Source organism: Gymnoscopelus braueri, assembly GCF_963280865.1.
Source record: "Gymnoscopelus braueri genome assembly, chromosome: 8".
NCBI lineage: Eukaryota > Metazoa > Chordata > Actinopteri > Myctophiformes > Myctophidae > Gymnoscopelus > Gymnoscopelus braueri.
The window spans coordinates 25,293,655-25,312,392 of NC_137609.1; the positions used below are offsets into that span (position 1 = coordinate 25,293,655).

An 18,738-nucleotide genomic window follows, 5' to 3' on the forward strand; every position below is an offset into this window, starting at 1 on the left:
GGATAGAACTTTTGTACATTATGTAACAACCACATTTCCTAATGTTATTTTCATTTTAGATAGATAGATAGATAGATAGATAGATAGATAGATAGATGTCAGTTACATTAGGAAATAATTTTGCTTCAAGAGTCAGCCTAACTTCACCCCTCACACATCAAGGCAAGGATAATTAAAAGTTCAGCCTTGGGTAGCATCTCCAGGGATCATCGTGATGATGTGCTACAGTAATTATTATGAGGTGCTACTCCAAGTCTTCGAGGCATGTAATAAAAGAAGATCTGAGGATAATTCCTCATAATTCCTAATTGTTGGATTTCATTTCTCGTGGATAAAGAACTCATATTGTTGAAATTAGCTGCAATTTCAAATAAAGGCTCTCCAAGCTGCAGTGTGCTGTGGAAAGCTGCAGAGTCGCACAGGGGTTTGGGGGTCTTTAAGAGGGATGGGTGTGGTTTATTTGTGCTTATGAGATCCTTTTGCGAGCATTTATCGCGTGATTGAGCTGTATTAGCCTACGCGTTTGGTAGGCCAAATATTTACACAGCAGCACAGCATAGACTACACAAGGATCTCCACGGACATCTAACCTACTGGTCTGCTCATTTCACGACAATGTTTTTTGCGAAATTAGTGTAGATCGTCGGTGGGTGGGTTCCCTGCTCCAAGTCGCATTTTCGACCGTGTTATTTCTATGTAAGTCGCATTAAGCCGCAACGCATTGCAATTGATCCAGTGGATCACATTTGGACGAGGAGGCGACAGTCATCATGAAGTGTCAGTGAGGGGAGAGGGAGGAGAATAGCCTCGCAAAGTAAGAGGAAGGAAACGAGGACAACGTCACGAAAACGACAATCCGAGTAAAAAAAAAACCCGATTGAATCGTATTTATTCATCACAGCATTTCATGGATATTCGTCGATTTGTGGACGAAGTACGAGCTTATAGTTGCGCTTATGTCGCATAGACGAGTGTGTTTTAGCGAAGTTGTCGGATGTAAAAAGGCAAGGCGATCCGAAGAGGAAACGGCAACACAACAGCAGATCTCATCTTTTCAAGAGGTCCATTAAAACGGGAGATATGGATTCTCTATAGGCCTGCTCAACGTTCTGGAAACACTGTACATTTGAAATAGCCTAAATCGTGACACGAAGCAAAGTGGACGTGCACAGTATCTTCTCTGCACCTCATTGTGAATAAAAGAAAGAGGACACATTGTGAAACGTTGTTTCCACGCCAGAAAAGCTGCAACATCATCGGGAGCATTAACAGGTAGTCATCTATTATCAAATCCTGGGACTATTGTAGGCTATATGGCCTATTGGGTGTAAGATGGCTGGATGATGTGCCAGTGGTGGGCCTATATTCATGGATCATCATTTCGATCACATACATTTACATCCGTATTTTAAAGCAGATGTGGTCAAGGCCTTTCATCATCCATGGCTGCTGATCAAGTGTTGTATAGTCTACATTTAACGAAGCTTAGATAGGCTGTTTTACCATTTTGAAACCGAAACGAGATAAAGTCCAAATTCAGTGAACTATAACCCCAATGGAATGTGTTGAACAATACAATCTGTTTCCCTTTTACTGCGGATATTATTTATAGATCTATGGGAGGAACCGTAAACCTAGTGCTAGTGCTTTAGGCTTAGTTAGTGCTGTAATTTACAGATACATGTATCTGATATAATGGACTATTAAGCCAGCTAGTGCTCGGCAAATAAACGTTATGTCTGCTCTGACAGAGATGCAGCATATTATGGCATTCATTGCGCTTATAGCCAATTTCAGTCTTAAGCCATGGATGCTATGTAAACTCAGACATCCTATCATAATGCTGTACATTCAAGGGGTGGGGACACTACTGTCACTTTGCATCATGTTCTTGGGCTTACTGTCACTTACGTTACAGCACATGAATTCCAAGGCCAATAATAAATAAAACCAGTGGTTCTCAAAGTGGGGTCCGAGGACCCCCAGGGGTCCTTGGGGGGGTTCCAGGGAGTCGCCAGTTAATATAGTATACAAATAAATGCAACCACTTTAATCCTATATACAGTGGGACAATAGCAGATCTACAAGCTCACACAACGCATCATGATGTGAAGAGCGGTGAGCTTGTAGATCTGCTAATTGAAATTTTAACATTTTAACAAAGCAAATACATCTTGTATGAGGGTCCCTGGCACAAAATATCTTCAGATGGGGGGTCCACGGCCAAATATAATGAAAAAGTTTGAGAACCACTGAATAAAACCCACGATTTGAGTAACAACCTAGGTAGGTGAGGTACTCTCTTGATATAAAAGATAGTTTAAGTGTACGTTGTTTCATCGTCATCATTATCAACACAGTCATGCTTTTTGACAGTATTGGGATGTATTTATGCCTCTGCACGTCTAGTTGGGAGATGTGAAATATTGTACAAATTAAAACATCTCTGTGGATTTAAACAGGCTTGATGTGACATAAACTAGGTCTGACTTATCTGTCAAAGATGTCACCATCTCTCTCCCTCCCTCACACACACACACACACACACACACACACACACACACACACACACACACACACACACACACCAAAAATATTCGTTTGATCATCTTACTGGACAATGGTGTGCCATTCCCACTCAAACTCAAATGCGATGATGCATCACCCCTCCCAGTGCTTTACTGGGTAAAATGAACAGCTGTGCCAGGAGACTGGGACCCACTGATGTACCCCCATTGGCTTCCATTAGTGCTGTGTGATCCATCTGGTCAGAGGCTCCCCCAGGGAACAATGACCTAGCTAATTGCTCTCCCTTGTACTGTGTACTACTGTGTGTGTGCATATTCCTGTTTTTAGAGTATGGAAAGCTTTGCGATGTGCTGTTTTATTCCTTTAGATTCTAGAACAGTGGTTCACATACACTGGGTAGGGACCCAAGTTTGGGTCACCGACTCATTTTATGGGTCGCCAGTAAATATCCCACCTTTTTATGTTTTTTGTTTCCTTACTATTATTTCAAAAGATATTGAAACGTATTATTATTTTTTCAGGAAAAAAAATCAAAAGAAATTCATACATACATAAAAAAAATTCCATACATAAGAAAAATTAAGAAGAAAATATTAGATCTACAAGCTCACAACGTGCCGCGAATTCAATGCAAATTCATTGTGAGCACATAGATCTGCCATTTCACTAGTTTGCGTCCCGGGGAAACATCAAATTTCTCTTTTGGTTCTGGAGCTAAAAGGTTTGGGAACCACTGTTCTAGAATGTACCCGCTCAATGTTTGCATAGTGAGTGGCATAAAAGTGACGGTTCATGCAAATCTCATATGCAGTTCACAGTGTCGTGTTTTCATGTGAATTTGAATGACCCCACAAAATGCAAATGAAAGTGCCCATTTTGGGATGCAGTTTTGGACGTGCAACCGTTATGTGGGGATCAAGGATCATCCTATTGAGAACATGATGATAAAACTTTGGTGCAGTTAGACTTATTAGCCTAAGTGTGACTAGATGAAAAGTGTGAGTATTTGATTTTGCAGTGGCCTCCATCATATTATGACACGCTACAGGGAGCCACATAGAACACTTAACATTGTGTCCAGTTTTAGCGGAACATTACCTGATACACACCCAGTACGGGCACTGTAGTGTCTCCCCAGACTTACAAAAACACATGATGAATTAATAACTTAAGCCCTATTTAATTGTGAAAATAGCTATATTTTCACAATTTCTGAAATGTTTTTCTTTAAATTCATGGATTATATATATTTGTTCTCAATTTATGTTATTTGTTTGAAACGTGTCCTTTACAACACTTAAAAAATGGGGATATTTACGTCTCAACCCATAAAAAGGGGTCCGTGACCATTGTTTGGGAACCACTGCTGATTCATTATTAAAGGGAGTAGGCCTGTTCATTCAGATGATGCCTGACTGTGATACTCCATAGAAGCTTAGTCATTACAGATTATGTTCCTCAGTTAAACCAGATATGGCTGCACTGTCATAAACAGATTACAGGGCTTTTCTCACTGTATGAATTCAGTAAAGCCAGAGATTAAAATATTTTCCCAGGCCTGGGTCAAAATGCATTAGCTGTCACAAAATTGGCTTAATTTAGTGCTATATGGAATGGATGTGTTCTGTTCTGTTGAAATGGAACCAATGTGATCATTCTGAAGGCACAGAAATGCTCTGATCTGCTGCACCAAATGGAACGTTCATTCACTCTTATGAAGGAGTGTATATGTAGATCAGTGGTTCTCAACCAGTGGGCCCCCAAATAATTGGCAAAACACTTAGATTTGAATGATAATATAACATTGATATGATAAAAAACTTAAAAAATAATGTCATGGTATGTTTTCTGTAAAATCTCGGGGGGAAAACATAGTTTTCATTATGATACAGATAAAGAGGAAGTTAGTTCCACTTATCCAAGCCGGAACACAATCGATTGATTGAAAATAAACAAACTCCAAAAATGCACGTGGCCCCCACCCATCTGACCCATCCGTCTTAAGGGGTAAGCTGGGGGGGCCAAGAATATTTGAGAGATTTTCAAGTGGGCCCTGATCCAGAAAAGGTTGAGAACCACTGATGGAGATGAAATGTTTTCTAAATCTCTAACACACCCGAGGCCGGTCACATTTATTACATGATCGCCTTAATTGCAATTATTTTGATAATCGTCATCATTGTTTCCATGTTGAAAAATGTTCATACATTTTCCAAAAAAATCCAGAAATAGCAGATCTACAAGCTTACAACACGTCAAAAACCAAACAGAAATTAATTATTAATTAATACAAAAGGTTCCGATGTTCAATGCTAAAAACAATTTAAATCGTTTATCACAATTATTTGTGTGACAATTAATGGTCAACTTAAATGTGTAATCATGACAGCCCGTCACCCTCCGCACCAGGCGACGGCCCAGGAGAAATACATCATGAGTGAGTTGGAGCAGCTACGCCAGGAGGCCGAGCAACTTCGGAACCAGATAAGAGTAAGTCTGAGCTGGCATTTTCTTCCCAACAATATAACGTTTTGCTTTTTTATTTAACCACAGCACAACCCCAGCATCCGTATTGTGGGGAAAGCTTTCCAGATAGCAGATCGACAAGCTCACAACGCGGCGTCACGTTGTGAGCTTGTCGATCTAGCCTGGAAACCAGACGGATCTGCCATTCCCCAAAAAAATTGGCCCTCGGCAGATTTGGTCTGGCACCGCTCAGTTGTGATTGGATTTCACTCCCTCCGAATTAGTGAGGGACCAATCAGGGCCCACTATGCAAATATGGGGCGGGTTTATCACCAGAGGCATTTTTTTTAATTCGGCCCTTGGAAATGCTGGTTCCACACAGAGATTCCAGACTAATATCTACACAGTGATATTAGTCTGGGCATGCCAGGCTATTGTCGATTGGCTATTTTCAGCTAAAGCTTTCCCCACATTAACAGAAAACAGAAAAGACACCATATAGAGCCCTGAAGGACTCTGCTCAACCATATGGGGTTTAAGTGGTTAATTAACATGTGCTTGTCATTAGGTGTGCAACAGTTGATCAAAGTAATCAATTCATGATTTAAAAAAAAAACTATAAAATTATCGATAATTGAAATCTTCAAACATTTACAAAAATAGCTAAAGTAGCAGATCTACAAGCTGAGCTTGTACATTCGGGAATTTCTGCTATTTGTGCGACACCATTGTATGACGAAGTACAGTATAAAATAGGCCTTAAGTGGTTAATCAGACAAACAAAAATCAATTTGATATTTTTTTGTGTCGATTCAATGATATTTAAATAATACAAAAAATAACACGCATACTTGATTAATTGAAGAATTAATAGATAGAATAATATCTAAGAAAATAGGCCTAATCGATAGTTGCAGCCCTACTTGTCAGGGTAATGTCCTCTAAACACTGCACGACTTTCAAAGTCTGCAGACAGTCATGTTTGTTTTACTTGAGCAACTGTGGTATACAATTTCCCCTCGGACTGTTTCTATTCTAATTCTATTGATTCTATCTCTGCATCTCCGTCTGTCAGATAGATAGGTAGCATACTGGACATTACTATATAGATTCCAACCAATGCTCTAACTGTATTAATGTAAAGATATTATAATGTCATAGAATCAGCGAACCCTGATTTGCGTCCGATCTTGATTAGATTGATGACTTTGATCTGAGGCTTTGTTGGTGAAAAAACATTTTGCGAGTGGATAAGCTGCACTAAAGTCTTGCAGTGTGAACCCGGCATAAAGTAAAGGTATTTGTTTACACAATGACTCAAGCATACGTTCAAGGGTAACTCATGAAAAGATACTGCTACTGTATTTGTGCAAACTGTACCACAGCTGTATAATGTGCCCCATTGGCACATTTTTGTGTGACCCCTGCAAACAATATGATGGATCATTTTCAGCCCAAGTATTTCAGAATGATGACTTTTGAGCTATTTTAAAACAAGTCCAGAATGATACATACCCATTTACTTACTACTCTTAGATTATCTATAAATAAAACTTACCGTAACTCTTTAACTGCCAGAGTAATAGTGCAATAGTGTGCCACTGCTGCCAGCTAAAACGGCGATTTTATTGTACCTTTTTGAAAAATCATGGAATATTCTCCAGTGGACCACAATGGAAACAAGCTACAGCTTTTTTGTGTATAGTCCACGTTGGCTTTTTATTAATGAATGACACTGTTGTGACTTTTTATTTAAACTGGCAATAAAGTATCCTATCTATCTATCCAGCTCTGTGACCTCCGTCATCATGGAGATCGGCTCATTACATGCACGGGGGTCCGGTAGTTTACGAAAAAAAATGTTATCTGCTCGGGGTAATCCATTGCACAGCTGCGGCCATTTGAATGAGGCTTGTTTTTGCTGTAAAGCAAGAGGAACGGAGATCTAGCAGAGATATAGCCATTTCCCCATAGGAAATAAACAGGAAGTAAACAAGCTTTAATTTTTTTAAATTACGTCAATTCCGGTCGTCATCAGGCAGTGAAAAACCACTGAAAATAAAAACTTGTCCAAACTCGTCGTTGGCAGAATTCGACGCGTTAAATCGTCCATGGCAGGCAAAGAGTTAAGTAAGAGTAGAATATGGCTGAACACAAAGGTGAAAGTATGTTTTTAAAAGTATATAGAAATGTCAAGTTATTATTAGTGAAGTCACAAGTGTCTAATTTCCACCTCCGGTATCTTATTACTGATCTCCTTTTAAAGTCTCAAGAACGTTCTCTCCTTACCGCCACAAAATGTAAGCCTGTTTGTCGAGAGGATCCCATGTCATATTATCATCTTTGGACCAATGTTGCAAGAAAAAAACCAAAGGATTTCTCCCTGACAAAAAGAGATGAGACATTTACTTTTTGTTTCATTTATTTATTTTCTTTTTAATTAATGCAATGATTCTATGTTTTTAGGATGCCAGGAAAGCCTGCGGGGATTCAACGTTGACACAGGTCAGTGTCATTATCCAAATACCTGTCTATAGGCTCGGTTGGGCAGGTCCAACACAATATTGTTGTATTGTTGTATATGGTGCCTTGTGTGGTTTTATTTGAATGCATTAATAATTGCTTCATAATCACGACTCTTTCAGTAACCGTCATTAATACATTATTACTATTGAAACGCATACATAGCTAATAACCCTCATGCATAAATACTTGTGAATAGGTGAGGTGAGGTAAGAATAAGTGAGACATTTTTGGTAACCATCTTCAGTCTTAACCAAGTTATCCATGAATAAGTAACGATTGGTTTACCAGGATACAGGGAGTGGGCACTAGGGAAATCTGGGCAGCATTTTATTTCCCGGAAGAGAGGGGACTAGAGGTGCCCAGTCTTTCGGAAGAGTTGAAAACTGGGCAATAGAGGTAGATTTTTTTTGGGGGGGGGGGGACTGGGCACTACTCTCGTTAACGCATTGTGAGCGTGTAAGTAAAATGTTATAACTGTGGAACAAATGCACTCTGATGTTTTGACAAACGTATCTCTATTTGATTTACAGATAACTGCAGGTCTGGATCCTGTAGGGAGGATCCAGATGCGGACAAGGCGCACTCTTCGCGGTCACCTTGCTAAGATCTATGCCATGCACTGGGGCACCGACTCAAGGTGGGTTTAGTAGTAAGATCTATGGGTACGCCCATGCACTTTGAGGGTGGTTGTAGTTTAGTGGGTAGAGCGCTCATCATGATCATCTGAACAGCCATCAGCTGGGTGAAGCTGAACCCAAGCCGTGCTACTCATACGCTGAGTTGGCGGTGCCCGGGATCGAACCCATGACCTTGTGGTCCAAAGGCGAGAGCTCTATACCGACTGAGTTACCTCAGTCGGCTCAGTCTTTACTATTACTAGTCCATACCCAGTGGTGGAAAAAGTACTCAGATATTTTACTTAAGTAAAAGTATCAATACTGCAATATAGAAATACTCTGTTACAAGTAAAAGTCCAGAATTCAAAATTTACTTGAGTAAAAGTACAAAAGTATTGGTATCAAAATGTACTTAAAGTACCAAAAGTTAAAGTACTAAAATGTTTGAAAATAGCAGATCTACAAGCTCACAACGTGTCGCGATGCGACGCGTTGAGAGCTTGTAGATCGGCTATTTTCAAATAGCCTAGGTATGAAATAGGGCTAAAGTGGTTAATGTATGTTTTATAATATAATAATTGATAATTGCAAAGTAACTAGTAACTAAAGTTTTCAAATAATTGTAGTGGAGTAAAAGTACAACATTTGCCTCTGAGATGTAGTGGAGTAGAAGTAAAAGTATAGACAATTGGAAATACTCCAGTAAAGTAAAAGTACCTCAAAATTGTACTTAAGTACAGTACTCGAGTAAATGTACTTAGTTACTTTACACCACTGTCCATACCCGGGATGTGTGCAGTCAAGGTATTAACAGACATTGGGTTATGTGCTGCACAGCAATAGTCCCAAACCAGTTTGGCCCCAAGGACCCCTTCCAATATATTCAATACCATATTCATTACCAACCACCCACAATATATGTCAAATTGTGTGTTAAATGTTGAAGTAACGAAGAAACATTAATCCATTACTATCCTACAATGTATATAACATTGTACTTTATAGTTGCATAATGGAGATATTTGATATTGGTATGAGTAATGTGACTGCATCTCGTTGAGACTTTGATGAGACAGGTGTTATGAGTTGGTGTCACATTAGCTCTTTGTAGAATCACTGGTCTACCTTAAGTCAGTCCACTTTAAGGCCAGGTTAGCTAATTTCATTAGCTTTTTTACTCCGTGACATCGTGTCTAATATTGGGTTTGAACCACAGAGCCAATAGATATTAGCATTATTGTTATTATTATTATTATAGTCCATACCCGGGGATGTGCGCACTCAAAATATTGGGCAGACTTTTAGTTATGTGTGTTCCTATGAGTCGAACACACACACACACACACACACACACACACACACACACACACACACACACACACACACACACACACACACACACACACACACACACACACACACACACGTTGATGTTTAAGCTGTTTGAGCTGATCCACAACCTGGATTCGAACATTGCACGTGTGAATTTGCGTGCTAGTAGTATGAAGATGATATCCAAAGCACCCTCCCACTCTTAAAACGCAGTGTGATTGTACACGGCCCGTAAATGAAAGTCCTTCATAAGTTTATTCGCGTTCTCTGTGTGTTCCGGACGGCAACAGTACTAACAGTGGGTCCGCGGATTCCACGCATGCGCAGTTTGATGATCATCCCATGCAGGGCTGTAGCCGCAGGGCTGTAACCGCGCAGTTTGATGATCATCCCATGCAGGGCTGTTACCATGGCAACGGCTGTAACCTTGTGACAATAGCTGGTGTTTACATAAAAACGCTAATAAACCGCTTACATTTTGGGAAAGTGAAAAACGGGCGTCATTATTTTGTGCATATGCTAATGGTCAATGCCCATGTGCAAATTCAGATTAATTGCTCCAGCCACTGAGGGGAACCGGGCAGAACAGAGAGATTTTGAGGACAGGTTTGTAGAATTATAGGAGGATTGTTAATTTCAAAATCCAAAAATTAATCATAATTTTGCTATTTTATTTTCAAGTGTAATTCAGATTTTTTTGCACGCAACCTATCATCACTCCCTTTCTTAACTCCAGGTAGAGGAGCAATGGATAGAAGAAAAATGAATCTCTGTGACTTCTCCAAACAAACCCTGTAGTCTAATCAGGGGCGTCACTACCGTCACGCAGACAACGCGGTTGCGTTGGGGCCCATGACGTTAGGGGCACCTCCCCACCCAGAAAAAAAAAATACAAATTATATATAAAAAAAAAATATATGAATTAAAAAACAAACCTGGGTGTGCCCCTTAACATTGTTACAAAACCGTTGTTTATGTACCCGAAATCCGTCACAAACCCACGAAAAAAGTATCAGAAACCACTAATAACTGCAAAAAAAAAATCCGGGCGCACATGCACGCGCGCGCGTTCATGAGGGCCCGCTGTGACCACCTCGCGTCGGGGCATACTGTTGCCTCGTTACGCGACTGAGTCTAATCTACATTTGGTAGTGCTATGCATTCAAAAGTGTAAATGTGTTGAAATGGGCACGGCATGTCAACGACTTGCCACCAAATGCCACATAAACCCTCTATACTGGGTCTGTACTGGGTCTGCTCTTATTTCCTTCCACACCAAATCCATACCACACCAAAGCAGATCTACAAGCTCACAACGATTGGCCATTTCTGGCGAATGTTCCCCCCCAGAACACTTGGGGTTCAAGTGGTTAATGCATTCTCTAGTTCAGTCACCTCCAGATTTTGACTTCAGTGGCTCAACTGTTCCAGGACAGAGGAATGACGCTTCCACTCTGCCGCCAAGAATGGACTTATGTAACGCTATCGTTGGTCGGGTTTTGCTAGCTGGGGCTAAATGAATAAAGTAATATTTTTAACTGCTGTTGTATGAAAAACACAACCACAATGAACAGCTTTGTTTTGCTTTAAGGACGCCGAAGTCAGTGAAGTATTAAATAAATATTAGCAACTTACTCAAAAATACCTGAAATTACATTGTAACTGTGGGACAAGACAGGTCATATACGTAAATGTGGAACACAGGCCACATTTTGACATCTGTTTGCCGCCTTAAAAACCTTGCCACCTCTGCCACATCTGGGCCATGTCCGGTTCATATACCTTATGCTAGCACCGACTGAATGCCAGCTGTGCCAGCCGAATCTTATACTATGATCATTTGAATTAATTCAGTTTTTATTTTTGGCAAGTACCCCTGTCTGTTTTCATAGGGCCGGCCTTGTACAGTGCTGACAATAGACTAATAGATTTGTAATACATAAAAATATTCATATACAAATATATAAATCTCTGTATTATACACTAATATTTGTGTTTGATACTGCTATGCAGCAGTATGGAGTATTATGTTGTGACTGAGTGAGGAAATGTGCAGTAAAGAAAGGCCTTAACCATTTAAACCCTACATACCCCCAGGTGTCTATTCTTGGCCTCCACCTTGTTTTCCCTCTACACCAAATCTTTAGCCAAAAATAGCCTAGATCTGCTATTTTTGCCAAATGTTTGCCTATTATGAAGAAGCTATCTGAAGCCAGACAAAAACTATTTTTACTCTTATGTAACTACACAAGATGTAACAACAAAGACCACCCTGAACCTATTATGACATGCCCAGAATAGGGGTTCATATGGTTAATTAAGCCTGTCATTTACCAGCTTTGAAACGGTGACCTTGCAACAGAGCTTAAAAAATAGACGAATAACTAAATTGCCAGTAACTCTGTTGAAGTCTGTGTTGCTCCGATAGTGATTTAAAGTTTTCTACTCATCAGATCTTTTAACCACCAGCATGGAATAAAAACAACACAATGTGAGCCTGTCCCAAATACTGTACATGTGTTTGTACAGTACACTTGCATGACTAATATGCTTAGTGGGTAGAGAGGCTATCAGGTAATCAGAAGGTCACCGGTTCACCTCCCGTCTATGTCAAAGTGTCTCTGAGCAAGACACTTAACCCCTAACTGCTCCCCCCCCTGAGTGCTATTCATGACCGTCATGGCATCAGCTGGGTGAAGCTGCATTTCCCCCACGGGATTAAGAAGAGACTCCATACCTTCTTCCCCCTACTGTAAATGACACCTGGGACACTGTAAAATACGTACACTCGCATTTGAAATTCCTTTGGTCATTCAGTATTTATTATCAAACTCCAACAATGCACAAACAAATAACACTTATCAGTTTTCTTAATTTTTTATTTTTTTTCCATGTAGACCAGTTACTATGGAAAATGTGAGGTGCATTTAAATTAAGTTCTAATCTATAGCATCTACTTCATCAGAAACCATAGCGTATGTCTATGGTTGATGCATGTTAATGGTTACAGCTGTACAGGAAAGGTATAAAATGTTGAATGAATCATCTGTCTCCACAGACTTCTGGTCAGTGCCTCTCAAGATGGAAAGCTAATCATCTGGGACAGCTACACCACTAACAAGGTAAAGTCATGCAAGTAATATTGTCTAATGCAGTGGTTTTCAACCCTTTTCATATCAAGGCCCATTATTTATTCGGCCCACGGACCACCATTTGATGAGATTTAGCCTCTCGGACCCAAAACTTAGAATATTTTGTAATCGTTGGATACGATTTTGTCCACAATTCCATGCTGTATTTATGTGGTACCATAGGAGAGATAACGGGCAAACGTTGATCAAAGCAACAATTCTTTATTTAAGTAATGCAGATGTTTAACAATAATGTAACCCTTGAGAGCGTAAAATTAAACCAAATTTACACTCATGAGTTAAAGATCTATAAGGGTCCTTTTGGTTACCAACTCTCCATCATTTAGCTGGGGACCACCTGGAACCCCCTCAAGGACCACTGGTGGTCCCCAGACCTTACTTTTACTGGATCAGGGCCCACCTAAAAATCTTGAAAGTGTTTGTGGCCCACCCATCCTAACCTGAATGTTTTCCTATTTATAAGCCTGCAGTTCTACAAACCTTTAACCATAAGAATAACCATTTCTCTTAGAGCCAATACAAATTGTCCATATATCTCCACTGCCTGACACTGTATATCTTATCTCCTAGATGCATGCCATTCCCCTGCGCTCCTCTTGGGTAATGACGTGTGCGTACGCTCCCTCTGGGAACTATGTGGCCTGTGGAGGTCTGGACAACATCTGCTCCATTTACTGCTTGAAGACCCGCGAGGGCAACGTCAGGGTCAGCAGGGAATTACCTGGCCACACAGGTAAACTTGCACCGTTGACCGTCTCATACACGCACTGGAAAACGACTCGTACAATGACCAGATTCTATTTTAGCAGTTACATGGAGTGGTGATTCTGGTACGTTACGTGAAACCAGTGATGCCAGATGGGGAATGTTAAATTATCGTACCCGGGTGGCCTAAAATTATCGTATTTGAAAGAAAACTTATCGTACACAGCCATTAAAGAGAAATCACAGGCGTAAATATGTAATTTCACCAACGATTGCGTATTTATTTTAAGAGAAAACCTTCTTTGAGACAAAAACGCGTCACATATGGTGCGTGGAATCAGACAACTTCCTGGACCTTTACACAAATAAAAGCCTGAAACTGGACTGGAAAGACGCAACCGGTGTTTTTAATGCCTCCAAGTACAGATCTAGGAAGATCAGATTGACTTATTTTGAAAAGCCAAACCAGATCCCGAATCAGCAGCCAGGGAATTTAGTTAGTACATTCACACACTTTTTTGTGGTACGTCGAAATTATCGTACATTTGGGCATTTTTGGCATTATTGATCGTACAGAGGGTAACATTATCATACAAATATGATAATTATCGTACATCTGGCAACACTGCGTGAAACACTGAAAGAAGTAACAAGGACTCCTCTACTCCTCTGCCATAACTGAATGGGTAAGAGAGAGGCCGCCTGGGAAACGGAAGGTGCCAGGTTCCATTCGAATAGCTGATCAACAAGCTCACAAAGTATCGTATTGGGAGCTTGTAGATCGGCTTGTAGATGGCCTGTAGATCAGCTCTTTTCGGTGGAGAAATTTGGCGTAGACTAGAGGGAAATAATGGAGGATCTAGTATAGAGCCCTTGGGGACCCTAGTCAACTAAGTATTTACGGTAGGCTTTTTAACGTTAATGTGAAAGACAGCTTGGCATCTGTGATAGCTCTATTACAATACCAGAAACAAGTGATATGTTCTATGTCCTAGGTTACCTGTCTTGTTGCCGTTTCGTTGATGACAATCAAATAATCACAAGTTCGGGGGACACCACATGGTAAGTCCTATTGAAATGAAGATCCAAACACATACCTTACAAGTAACTGCACGTATCACTATTCAAACCAATAGACGGTAGAATCCTGAGTATTCATTTAACCCTTGAGTGTACAAATGTAAACAAATGGACCCGTCTCAGTGAGTCAAAATGATGAAATATTCTGAAAACAAGTCTTTTAAATGCCAAAATACTGTACTTTTTGAACTTCACCATTATTGTTTTAGGCCAATTCATGTGTAGATTTGTGTTCAGATTGTGCTTTTATCCTCCCTTTTATTTTATTATAATTTGTTCATAGATACTTTACATATTCACGTATTTCAGTTGTGCCATGTGAGAGTATGACATAAACAAACCTTAACAAAGGGGTAAGGTTCCATTTGGTTACATCTGTACACACTCTGGAGTTAAATGAACGATGAATGATTTTACTGCATAGGGATCGGACTAACTGGATGCTCTTTACCCCAGTGCACTGTGGGACATTGAGACGAGTCAACAAACCACAGTGTTTTCAGGCCACAGTGGTGATGTCATGAGTCTGTCCCTGTCCCCCGACCTCCGCACCTTTGTGTCGGGAGCCTGTGATGCCTCCATCAAACTGTGGGACATTAGGGACAGCATGTGCCGGCAGACCTTCACGGGCCATGAGTCGGACATCAACGCCGTCTGTGTGAGTGTGTCGACATCATTAATGACCTAGTTCAGTGTGGTTCTCAAAGCTTTTGAATTTCAAGGACCCCCAGTTTGATAAGCATTAGACCATGGACCAGCATTTGATAAACAATTTTTAATCCCTGGGACACCAATCTACACTGGAAATTATTCTGTGTTCATCTAAAGCCCTGTTTTCACTACAATGACAGACAGACAGACAGATATAGATCTTTGGATTGTCAGTTGTGGGCAATCGCTCGTCCAACCTAGTTCTTGTGATACACACGCCAAGTTGGAAGTCGGTCGGTTTGTGCTCAAGTTAAACGACGGACTGACTCACACATATTATGTGCATTTATAAATAGATATCCTATTGCATACCACAGCCAACCTGTATATTATGGTGTTAATAACTATATATAGCAGCCAGCCACTGTCAATGGTACATCTATATGACATCAAGGTTTCTTAGCTCTGTTGCTTGATTTGACAGAAAATGTGAAGTGAACCCTTCCTGATCACAGGGCTAGAATATAGTTCAATCAGTTTAGACTTGTTCTCTTTAAATCATGTCCTCTATGTCCTTGATTCCTCTTCCTGGATCTGTTTATTTAAAATAAATCCACACTTCCCAGGCAGGTCTGAAGACAGACCGAGAAATGTGGATTTGTACGGAAAGATCATGTTATGAGCTTTCCGTCTGCTCCTCCTCAGTTCTTTCCAAATGGCAGTGCATTCGCCACGGGCTCCGACGATGCCACCTGCAGGCTGTTTGACCTGCGTGCAGACCAGGAGCTCAGCCTGTACTCCCATGATAACATCATCTGTGGCATCACCTCTGTGGCTTTCTCACGCTCCGGACGTCTGCTGTTAGCCGGCTATGATGACTTTAACTGCAACATCTGGGATGCCATGAAGGGAGATCGAGCAGGTTAGTGGAACTGGGGCGTGGCAATTAATCTAAAATAATTTTTTATATTTTTTCGAAACCGACATTTAGAACCAATAACCGTAGGCTAATCGGATAATTCAGAAGAAAGGTTTTCTTATACTGTATATCAATGAATCAACACAACATTTCGAATACATTTTTTTTTATCATCCACTAAATTGATAAGTCTGATTAACTATTAAGCCCTATATTATACTTGGTTGTACAATGGTGACGTGCAAAAAATCTAATATTCGTTATTAATAGCAGTAGAATAATCTACTTTGGTCATGCAAATCTCTATTTCCAACAAAAAACAATACTTTGGAAAGGAGATTTCATTAAAGCAACGTGTTTGGTTGTTACAGCATTTCCAAAGCAAATCCATCAGGCGACAACATAGGGCAATGTTTTATCACTTATGAATATAACATGTGTTATTTCATTCTGCTATCTATAAAATGTGGCGATCTATACTATATAGAGGTTACTAAATGTCTTCTCCTTTTTCGAACAGGAGTCCTGGCTGGCCATGACAATCGTGTGAGCTGTCTAGGTGTGACAGATGATGGCATGGCGGTATCCACTGGGTCCTGGGATAGCTTCCTTAAGATCTGGAACTGACAAGTTTCATGAGACATGCACATAAACAACACACACAACACACACACACACACACACACACACACACACACACACACACACACACACACACACACACACACACACACACACACACACACTTCACATTTTTGGGACACATTGTTTGCACACAGTATTCACACTGTATGCAACATATACAGACTGAAACCTTGTACTGTACATAATATATGTGATAAAAATTAGGTATGAGTTTACACAGATGCACATCACATTGTATGCAGGAAAAGTCCACAAGGGTTCGAAACACATGGTGTCACTACCCACAACTGATTTATGTGCACAACAGCAAAGCTACAGTTACAAAACACGTCATTTGTACTATTTAAAACGTGCCCAAATACAATAGAATTTCTACAGCTGCTCCAACAGAGGTGCATAAATGCCACTTGTTGCCAGAAACCTCTTGAAACAAAAACACACAAATTCACACATCCACGGCCTGTAGTTTGAGAGTGGTAACAATAAAGTTTATCAGCAGCACAATTGATGGCTTCAGACGTTTGACACGCAGTAGAGTAAAGCCTGATTTCTATTCCGTCGTACAACAGTGTTGTGTGCTGAAAATAGCCAATCTACCAGCTCACTGAGCATGTAGATCGGCTATTTTGTGGCGTGCGACAGTCATACAAGAGTAACTAAGCATAATCGGTACAGCTGGCACTGACTAAAAAGGTGGGCCTAATGAAAAGGGAAAACCCACCACAAGCTTATATATTTTATTTTGGATGTGGTTCTCCAAAAAAGGGGGAAGAGGTACTTAATATTTGTCCGCCAGTTAGATATGGCTGTCATTAGTCTAACTTGCACCATCAGGAACATCCAAAGCAACAGTTTAAGCCTCATTTTATACCTAAGTTGTGATGTGGGTGTCGTGCACCAGAAATAACAGATCTACAAGCTCACAATACATTGTGCTGTGATGTGTTATGAGCTTGTTGAACTGCTATTTCAGGTGCGTAACCACATATAAATCAGGCATTTGGCTCATAATACCTGGGTATCTCATTAGCACATGCAAGGACTCTGCACTGCACTGTAGTAATTGGCTGAGTCTGCCAGTTTACAGCTCTCAAGCTATAGGCCTACGTACATTCACATGATCAACACACAAACACACACATACACACACACTTTCTGACAGATCAGTCCTCCTTGAGCTTAACAGTGGAGAGGAAGTTATTGTCTTTGTCAACTATAAAGTCCAAAATGCACTTCAAACTGAATTTCTGTAACTACACATTTATGTCAATAACTAATGTGAAGGAATGAGGAAAGCTACAGGATATGTAAAGTGATCCATTAATATTAAACAGATTACTGACCACCAGAGTTGCTGAGAGCAGTCAGACTGGACCAATGATAACGGTCCATGGAAAATATCCATTCTTTTCTTCTAACATAAACTAAACACCACAATGAGTTACCATTTTTTTATAGCCATGTACACCCACGCATAAGTACACAAAGTTTCAATTTTGAAAGTTTTGTTGTATTACTTTTTTTCTTTTCTTTTTTTGTTTTTACACTTATCTTATTCATGTTTTCCCTGTGTGCCTCAGATACACTTTGATTATTGGAATAATGATGAAATTAATAATTAAAGATTCATAAGGTGAGTGGGATACAAATTATGAACAGACAACAAGTGGGGGCCAATATTCATACTTTGACTTTGTCAATATATCAACTTTATGATGGTAGATCTGTACATACTATTAATAAATACACATAGCCTTGCCAGTGTTTTTTTGTTTCCCCTAAAGCTGTTATTTTAACACCACTTTTTCTGCATGGTGAAATATCGAGGACCCACATTTTCTCATTTCTACAATGATGGCAAAACCAATCAATTACTGTACATTTTCTAAACTGCCTCCTACTTCTGTTCACATTGAAGAACCACAATTTAGGAAGGAAAACAAGTGAGGGTTAATTAGTAATGTGTCATTTTGTGAAACAGGCCATTGAACATAAGGTACTGGGAAGCGTAACCATAAATGTGAAATTTTCTTAAATTCAATTACCACAATTTAATTACCGTAACGAGCCTTACGCAATTAGATAAATCAATCCATTTTAAAAGGCATATAGAGCA

The 18,738-nt window shown here is 40.0% G+C and overlaps 1 protein-coding gene across 2 annotated transcripts; it reads left to right on the forward strand.

Moving 5' to 3' along the window:
* The first annotated feature begins 531 nt into the window (after positions 1-531).
* Positions 532-18,380, forward strand: gnb2 (guanine nucleotide binding protein (G protein), beta polypeptide 2). 2 transcript variants are annotated; one of them, XM_080434899.1, is made up of 11 exons: positions 532-1,272; positions 4,919-5,019; positions 7,462-7,500; positions 8,052-8,158; positions 12,529-12,592; positions 13,193-13,355; positions 14,323-14,389; positions 14,864-15,065; positions 15,764-15,980; positions 16,498-16,641; positions 16,692-18,380. In XM_080434899.1, exons 2-10 carry the CDS (start codon positions 4,963-4,965, stop codon positions 16,602-16,604), a joined length of 1,023 nt encoding a protein of 340 aa, XP_080291025.1. In that variant the 5' UTR covers positions 532-1,272; positions 4,919-4,962; the 3' UTR covers positions 16,605-16,641; positions 16,692-18,380. The 2 variants fall into 2 exon arrangements, with proteins under 2 accessions (XP_080291025.1, XP_080291024.1); XM_080434898.1 differs by having other exon boundaries at positions 16,696-18,380.
* The last annotated feature ends 358 nt before the right edge of the window (positions 18,381-18,738 follow it).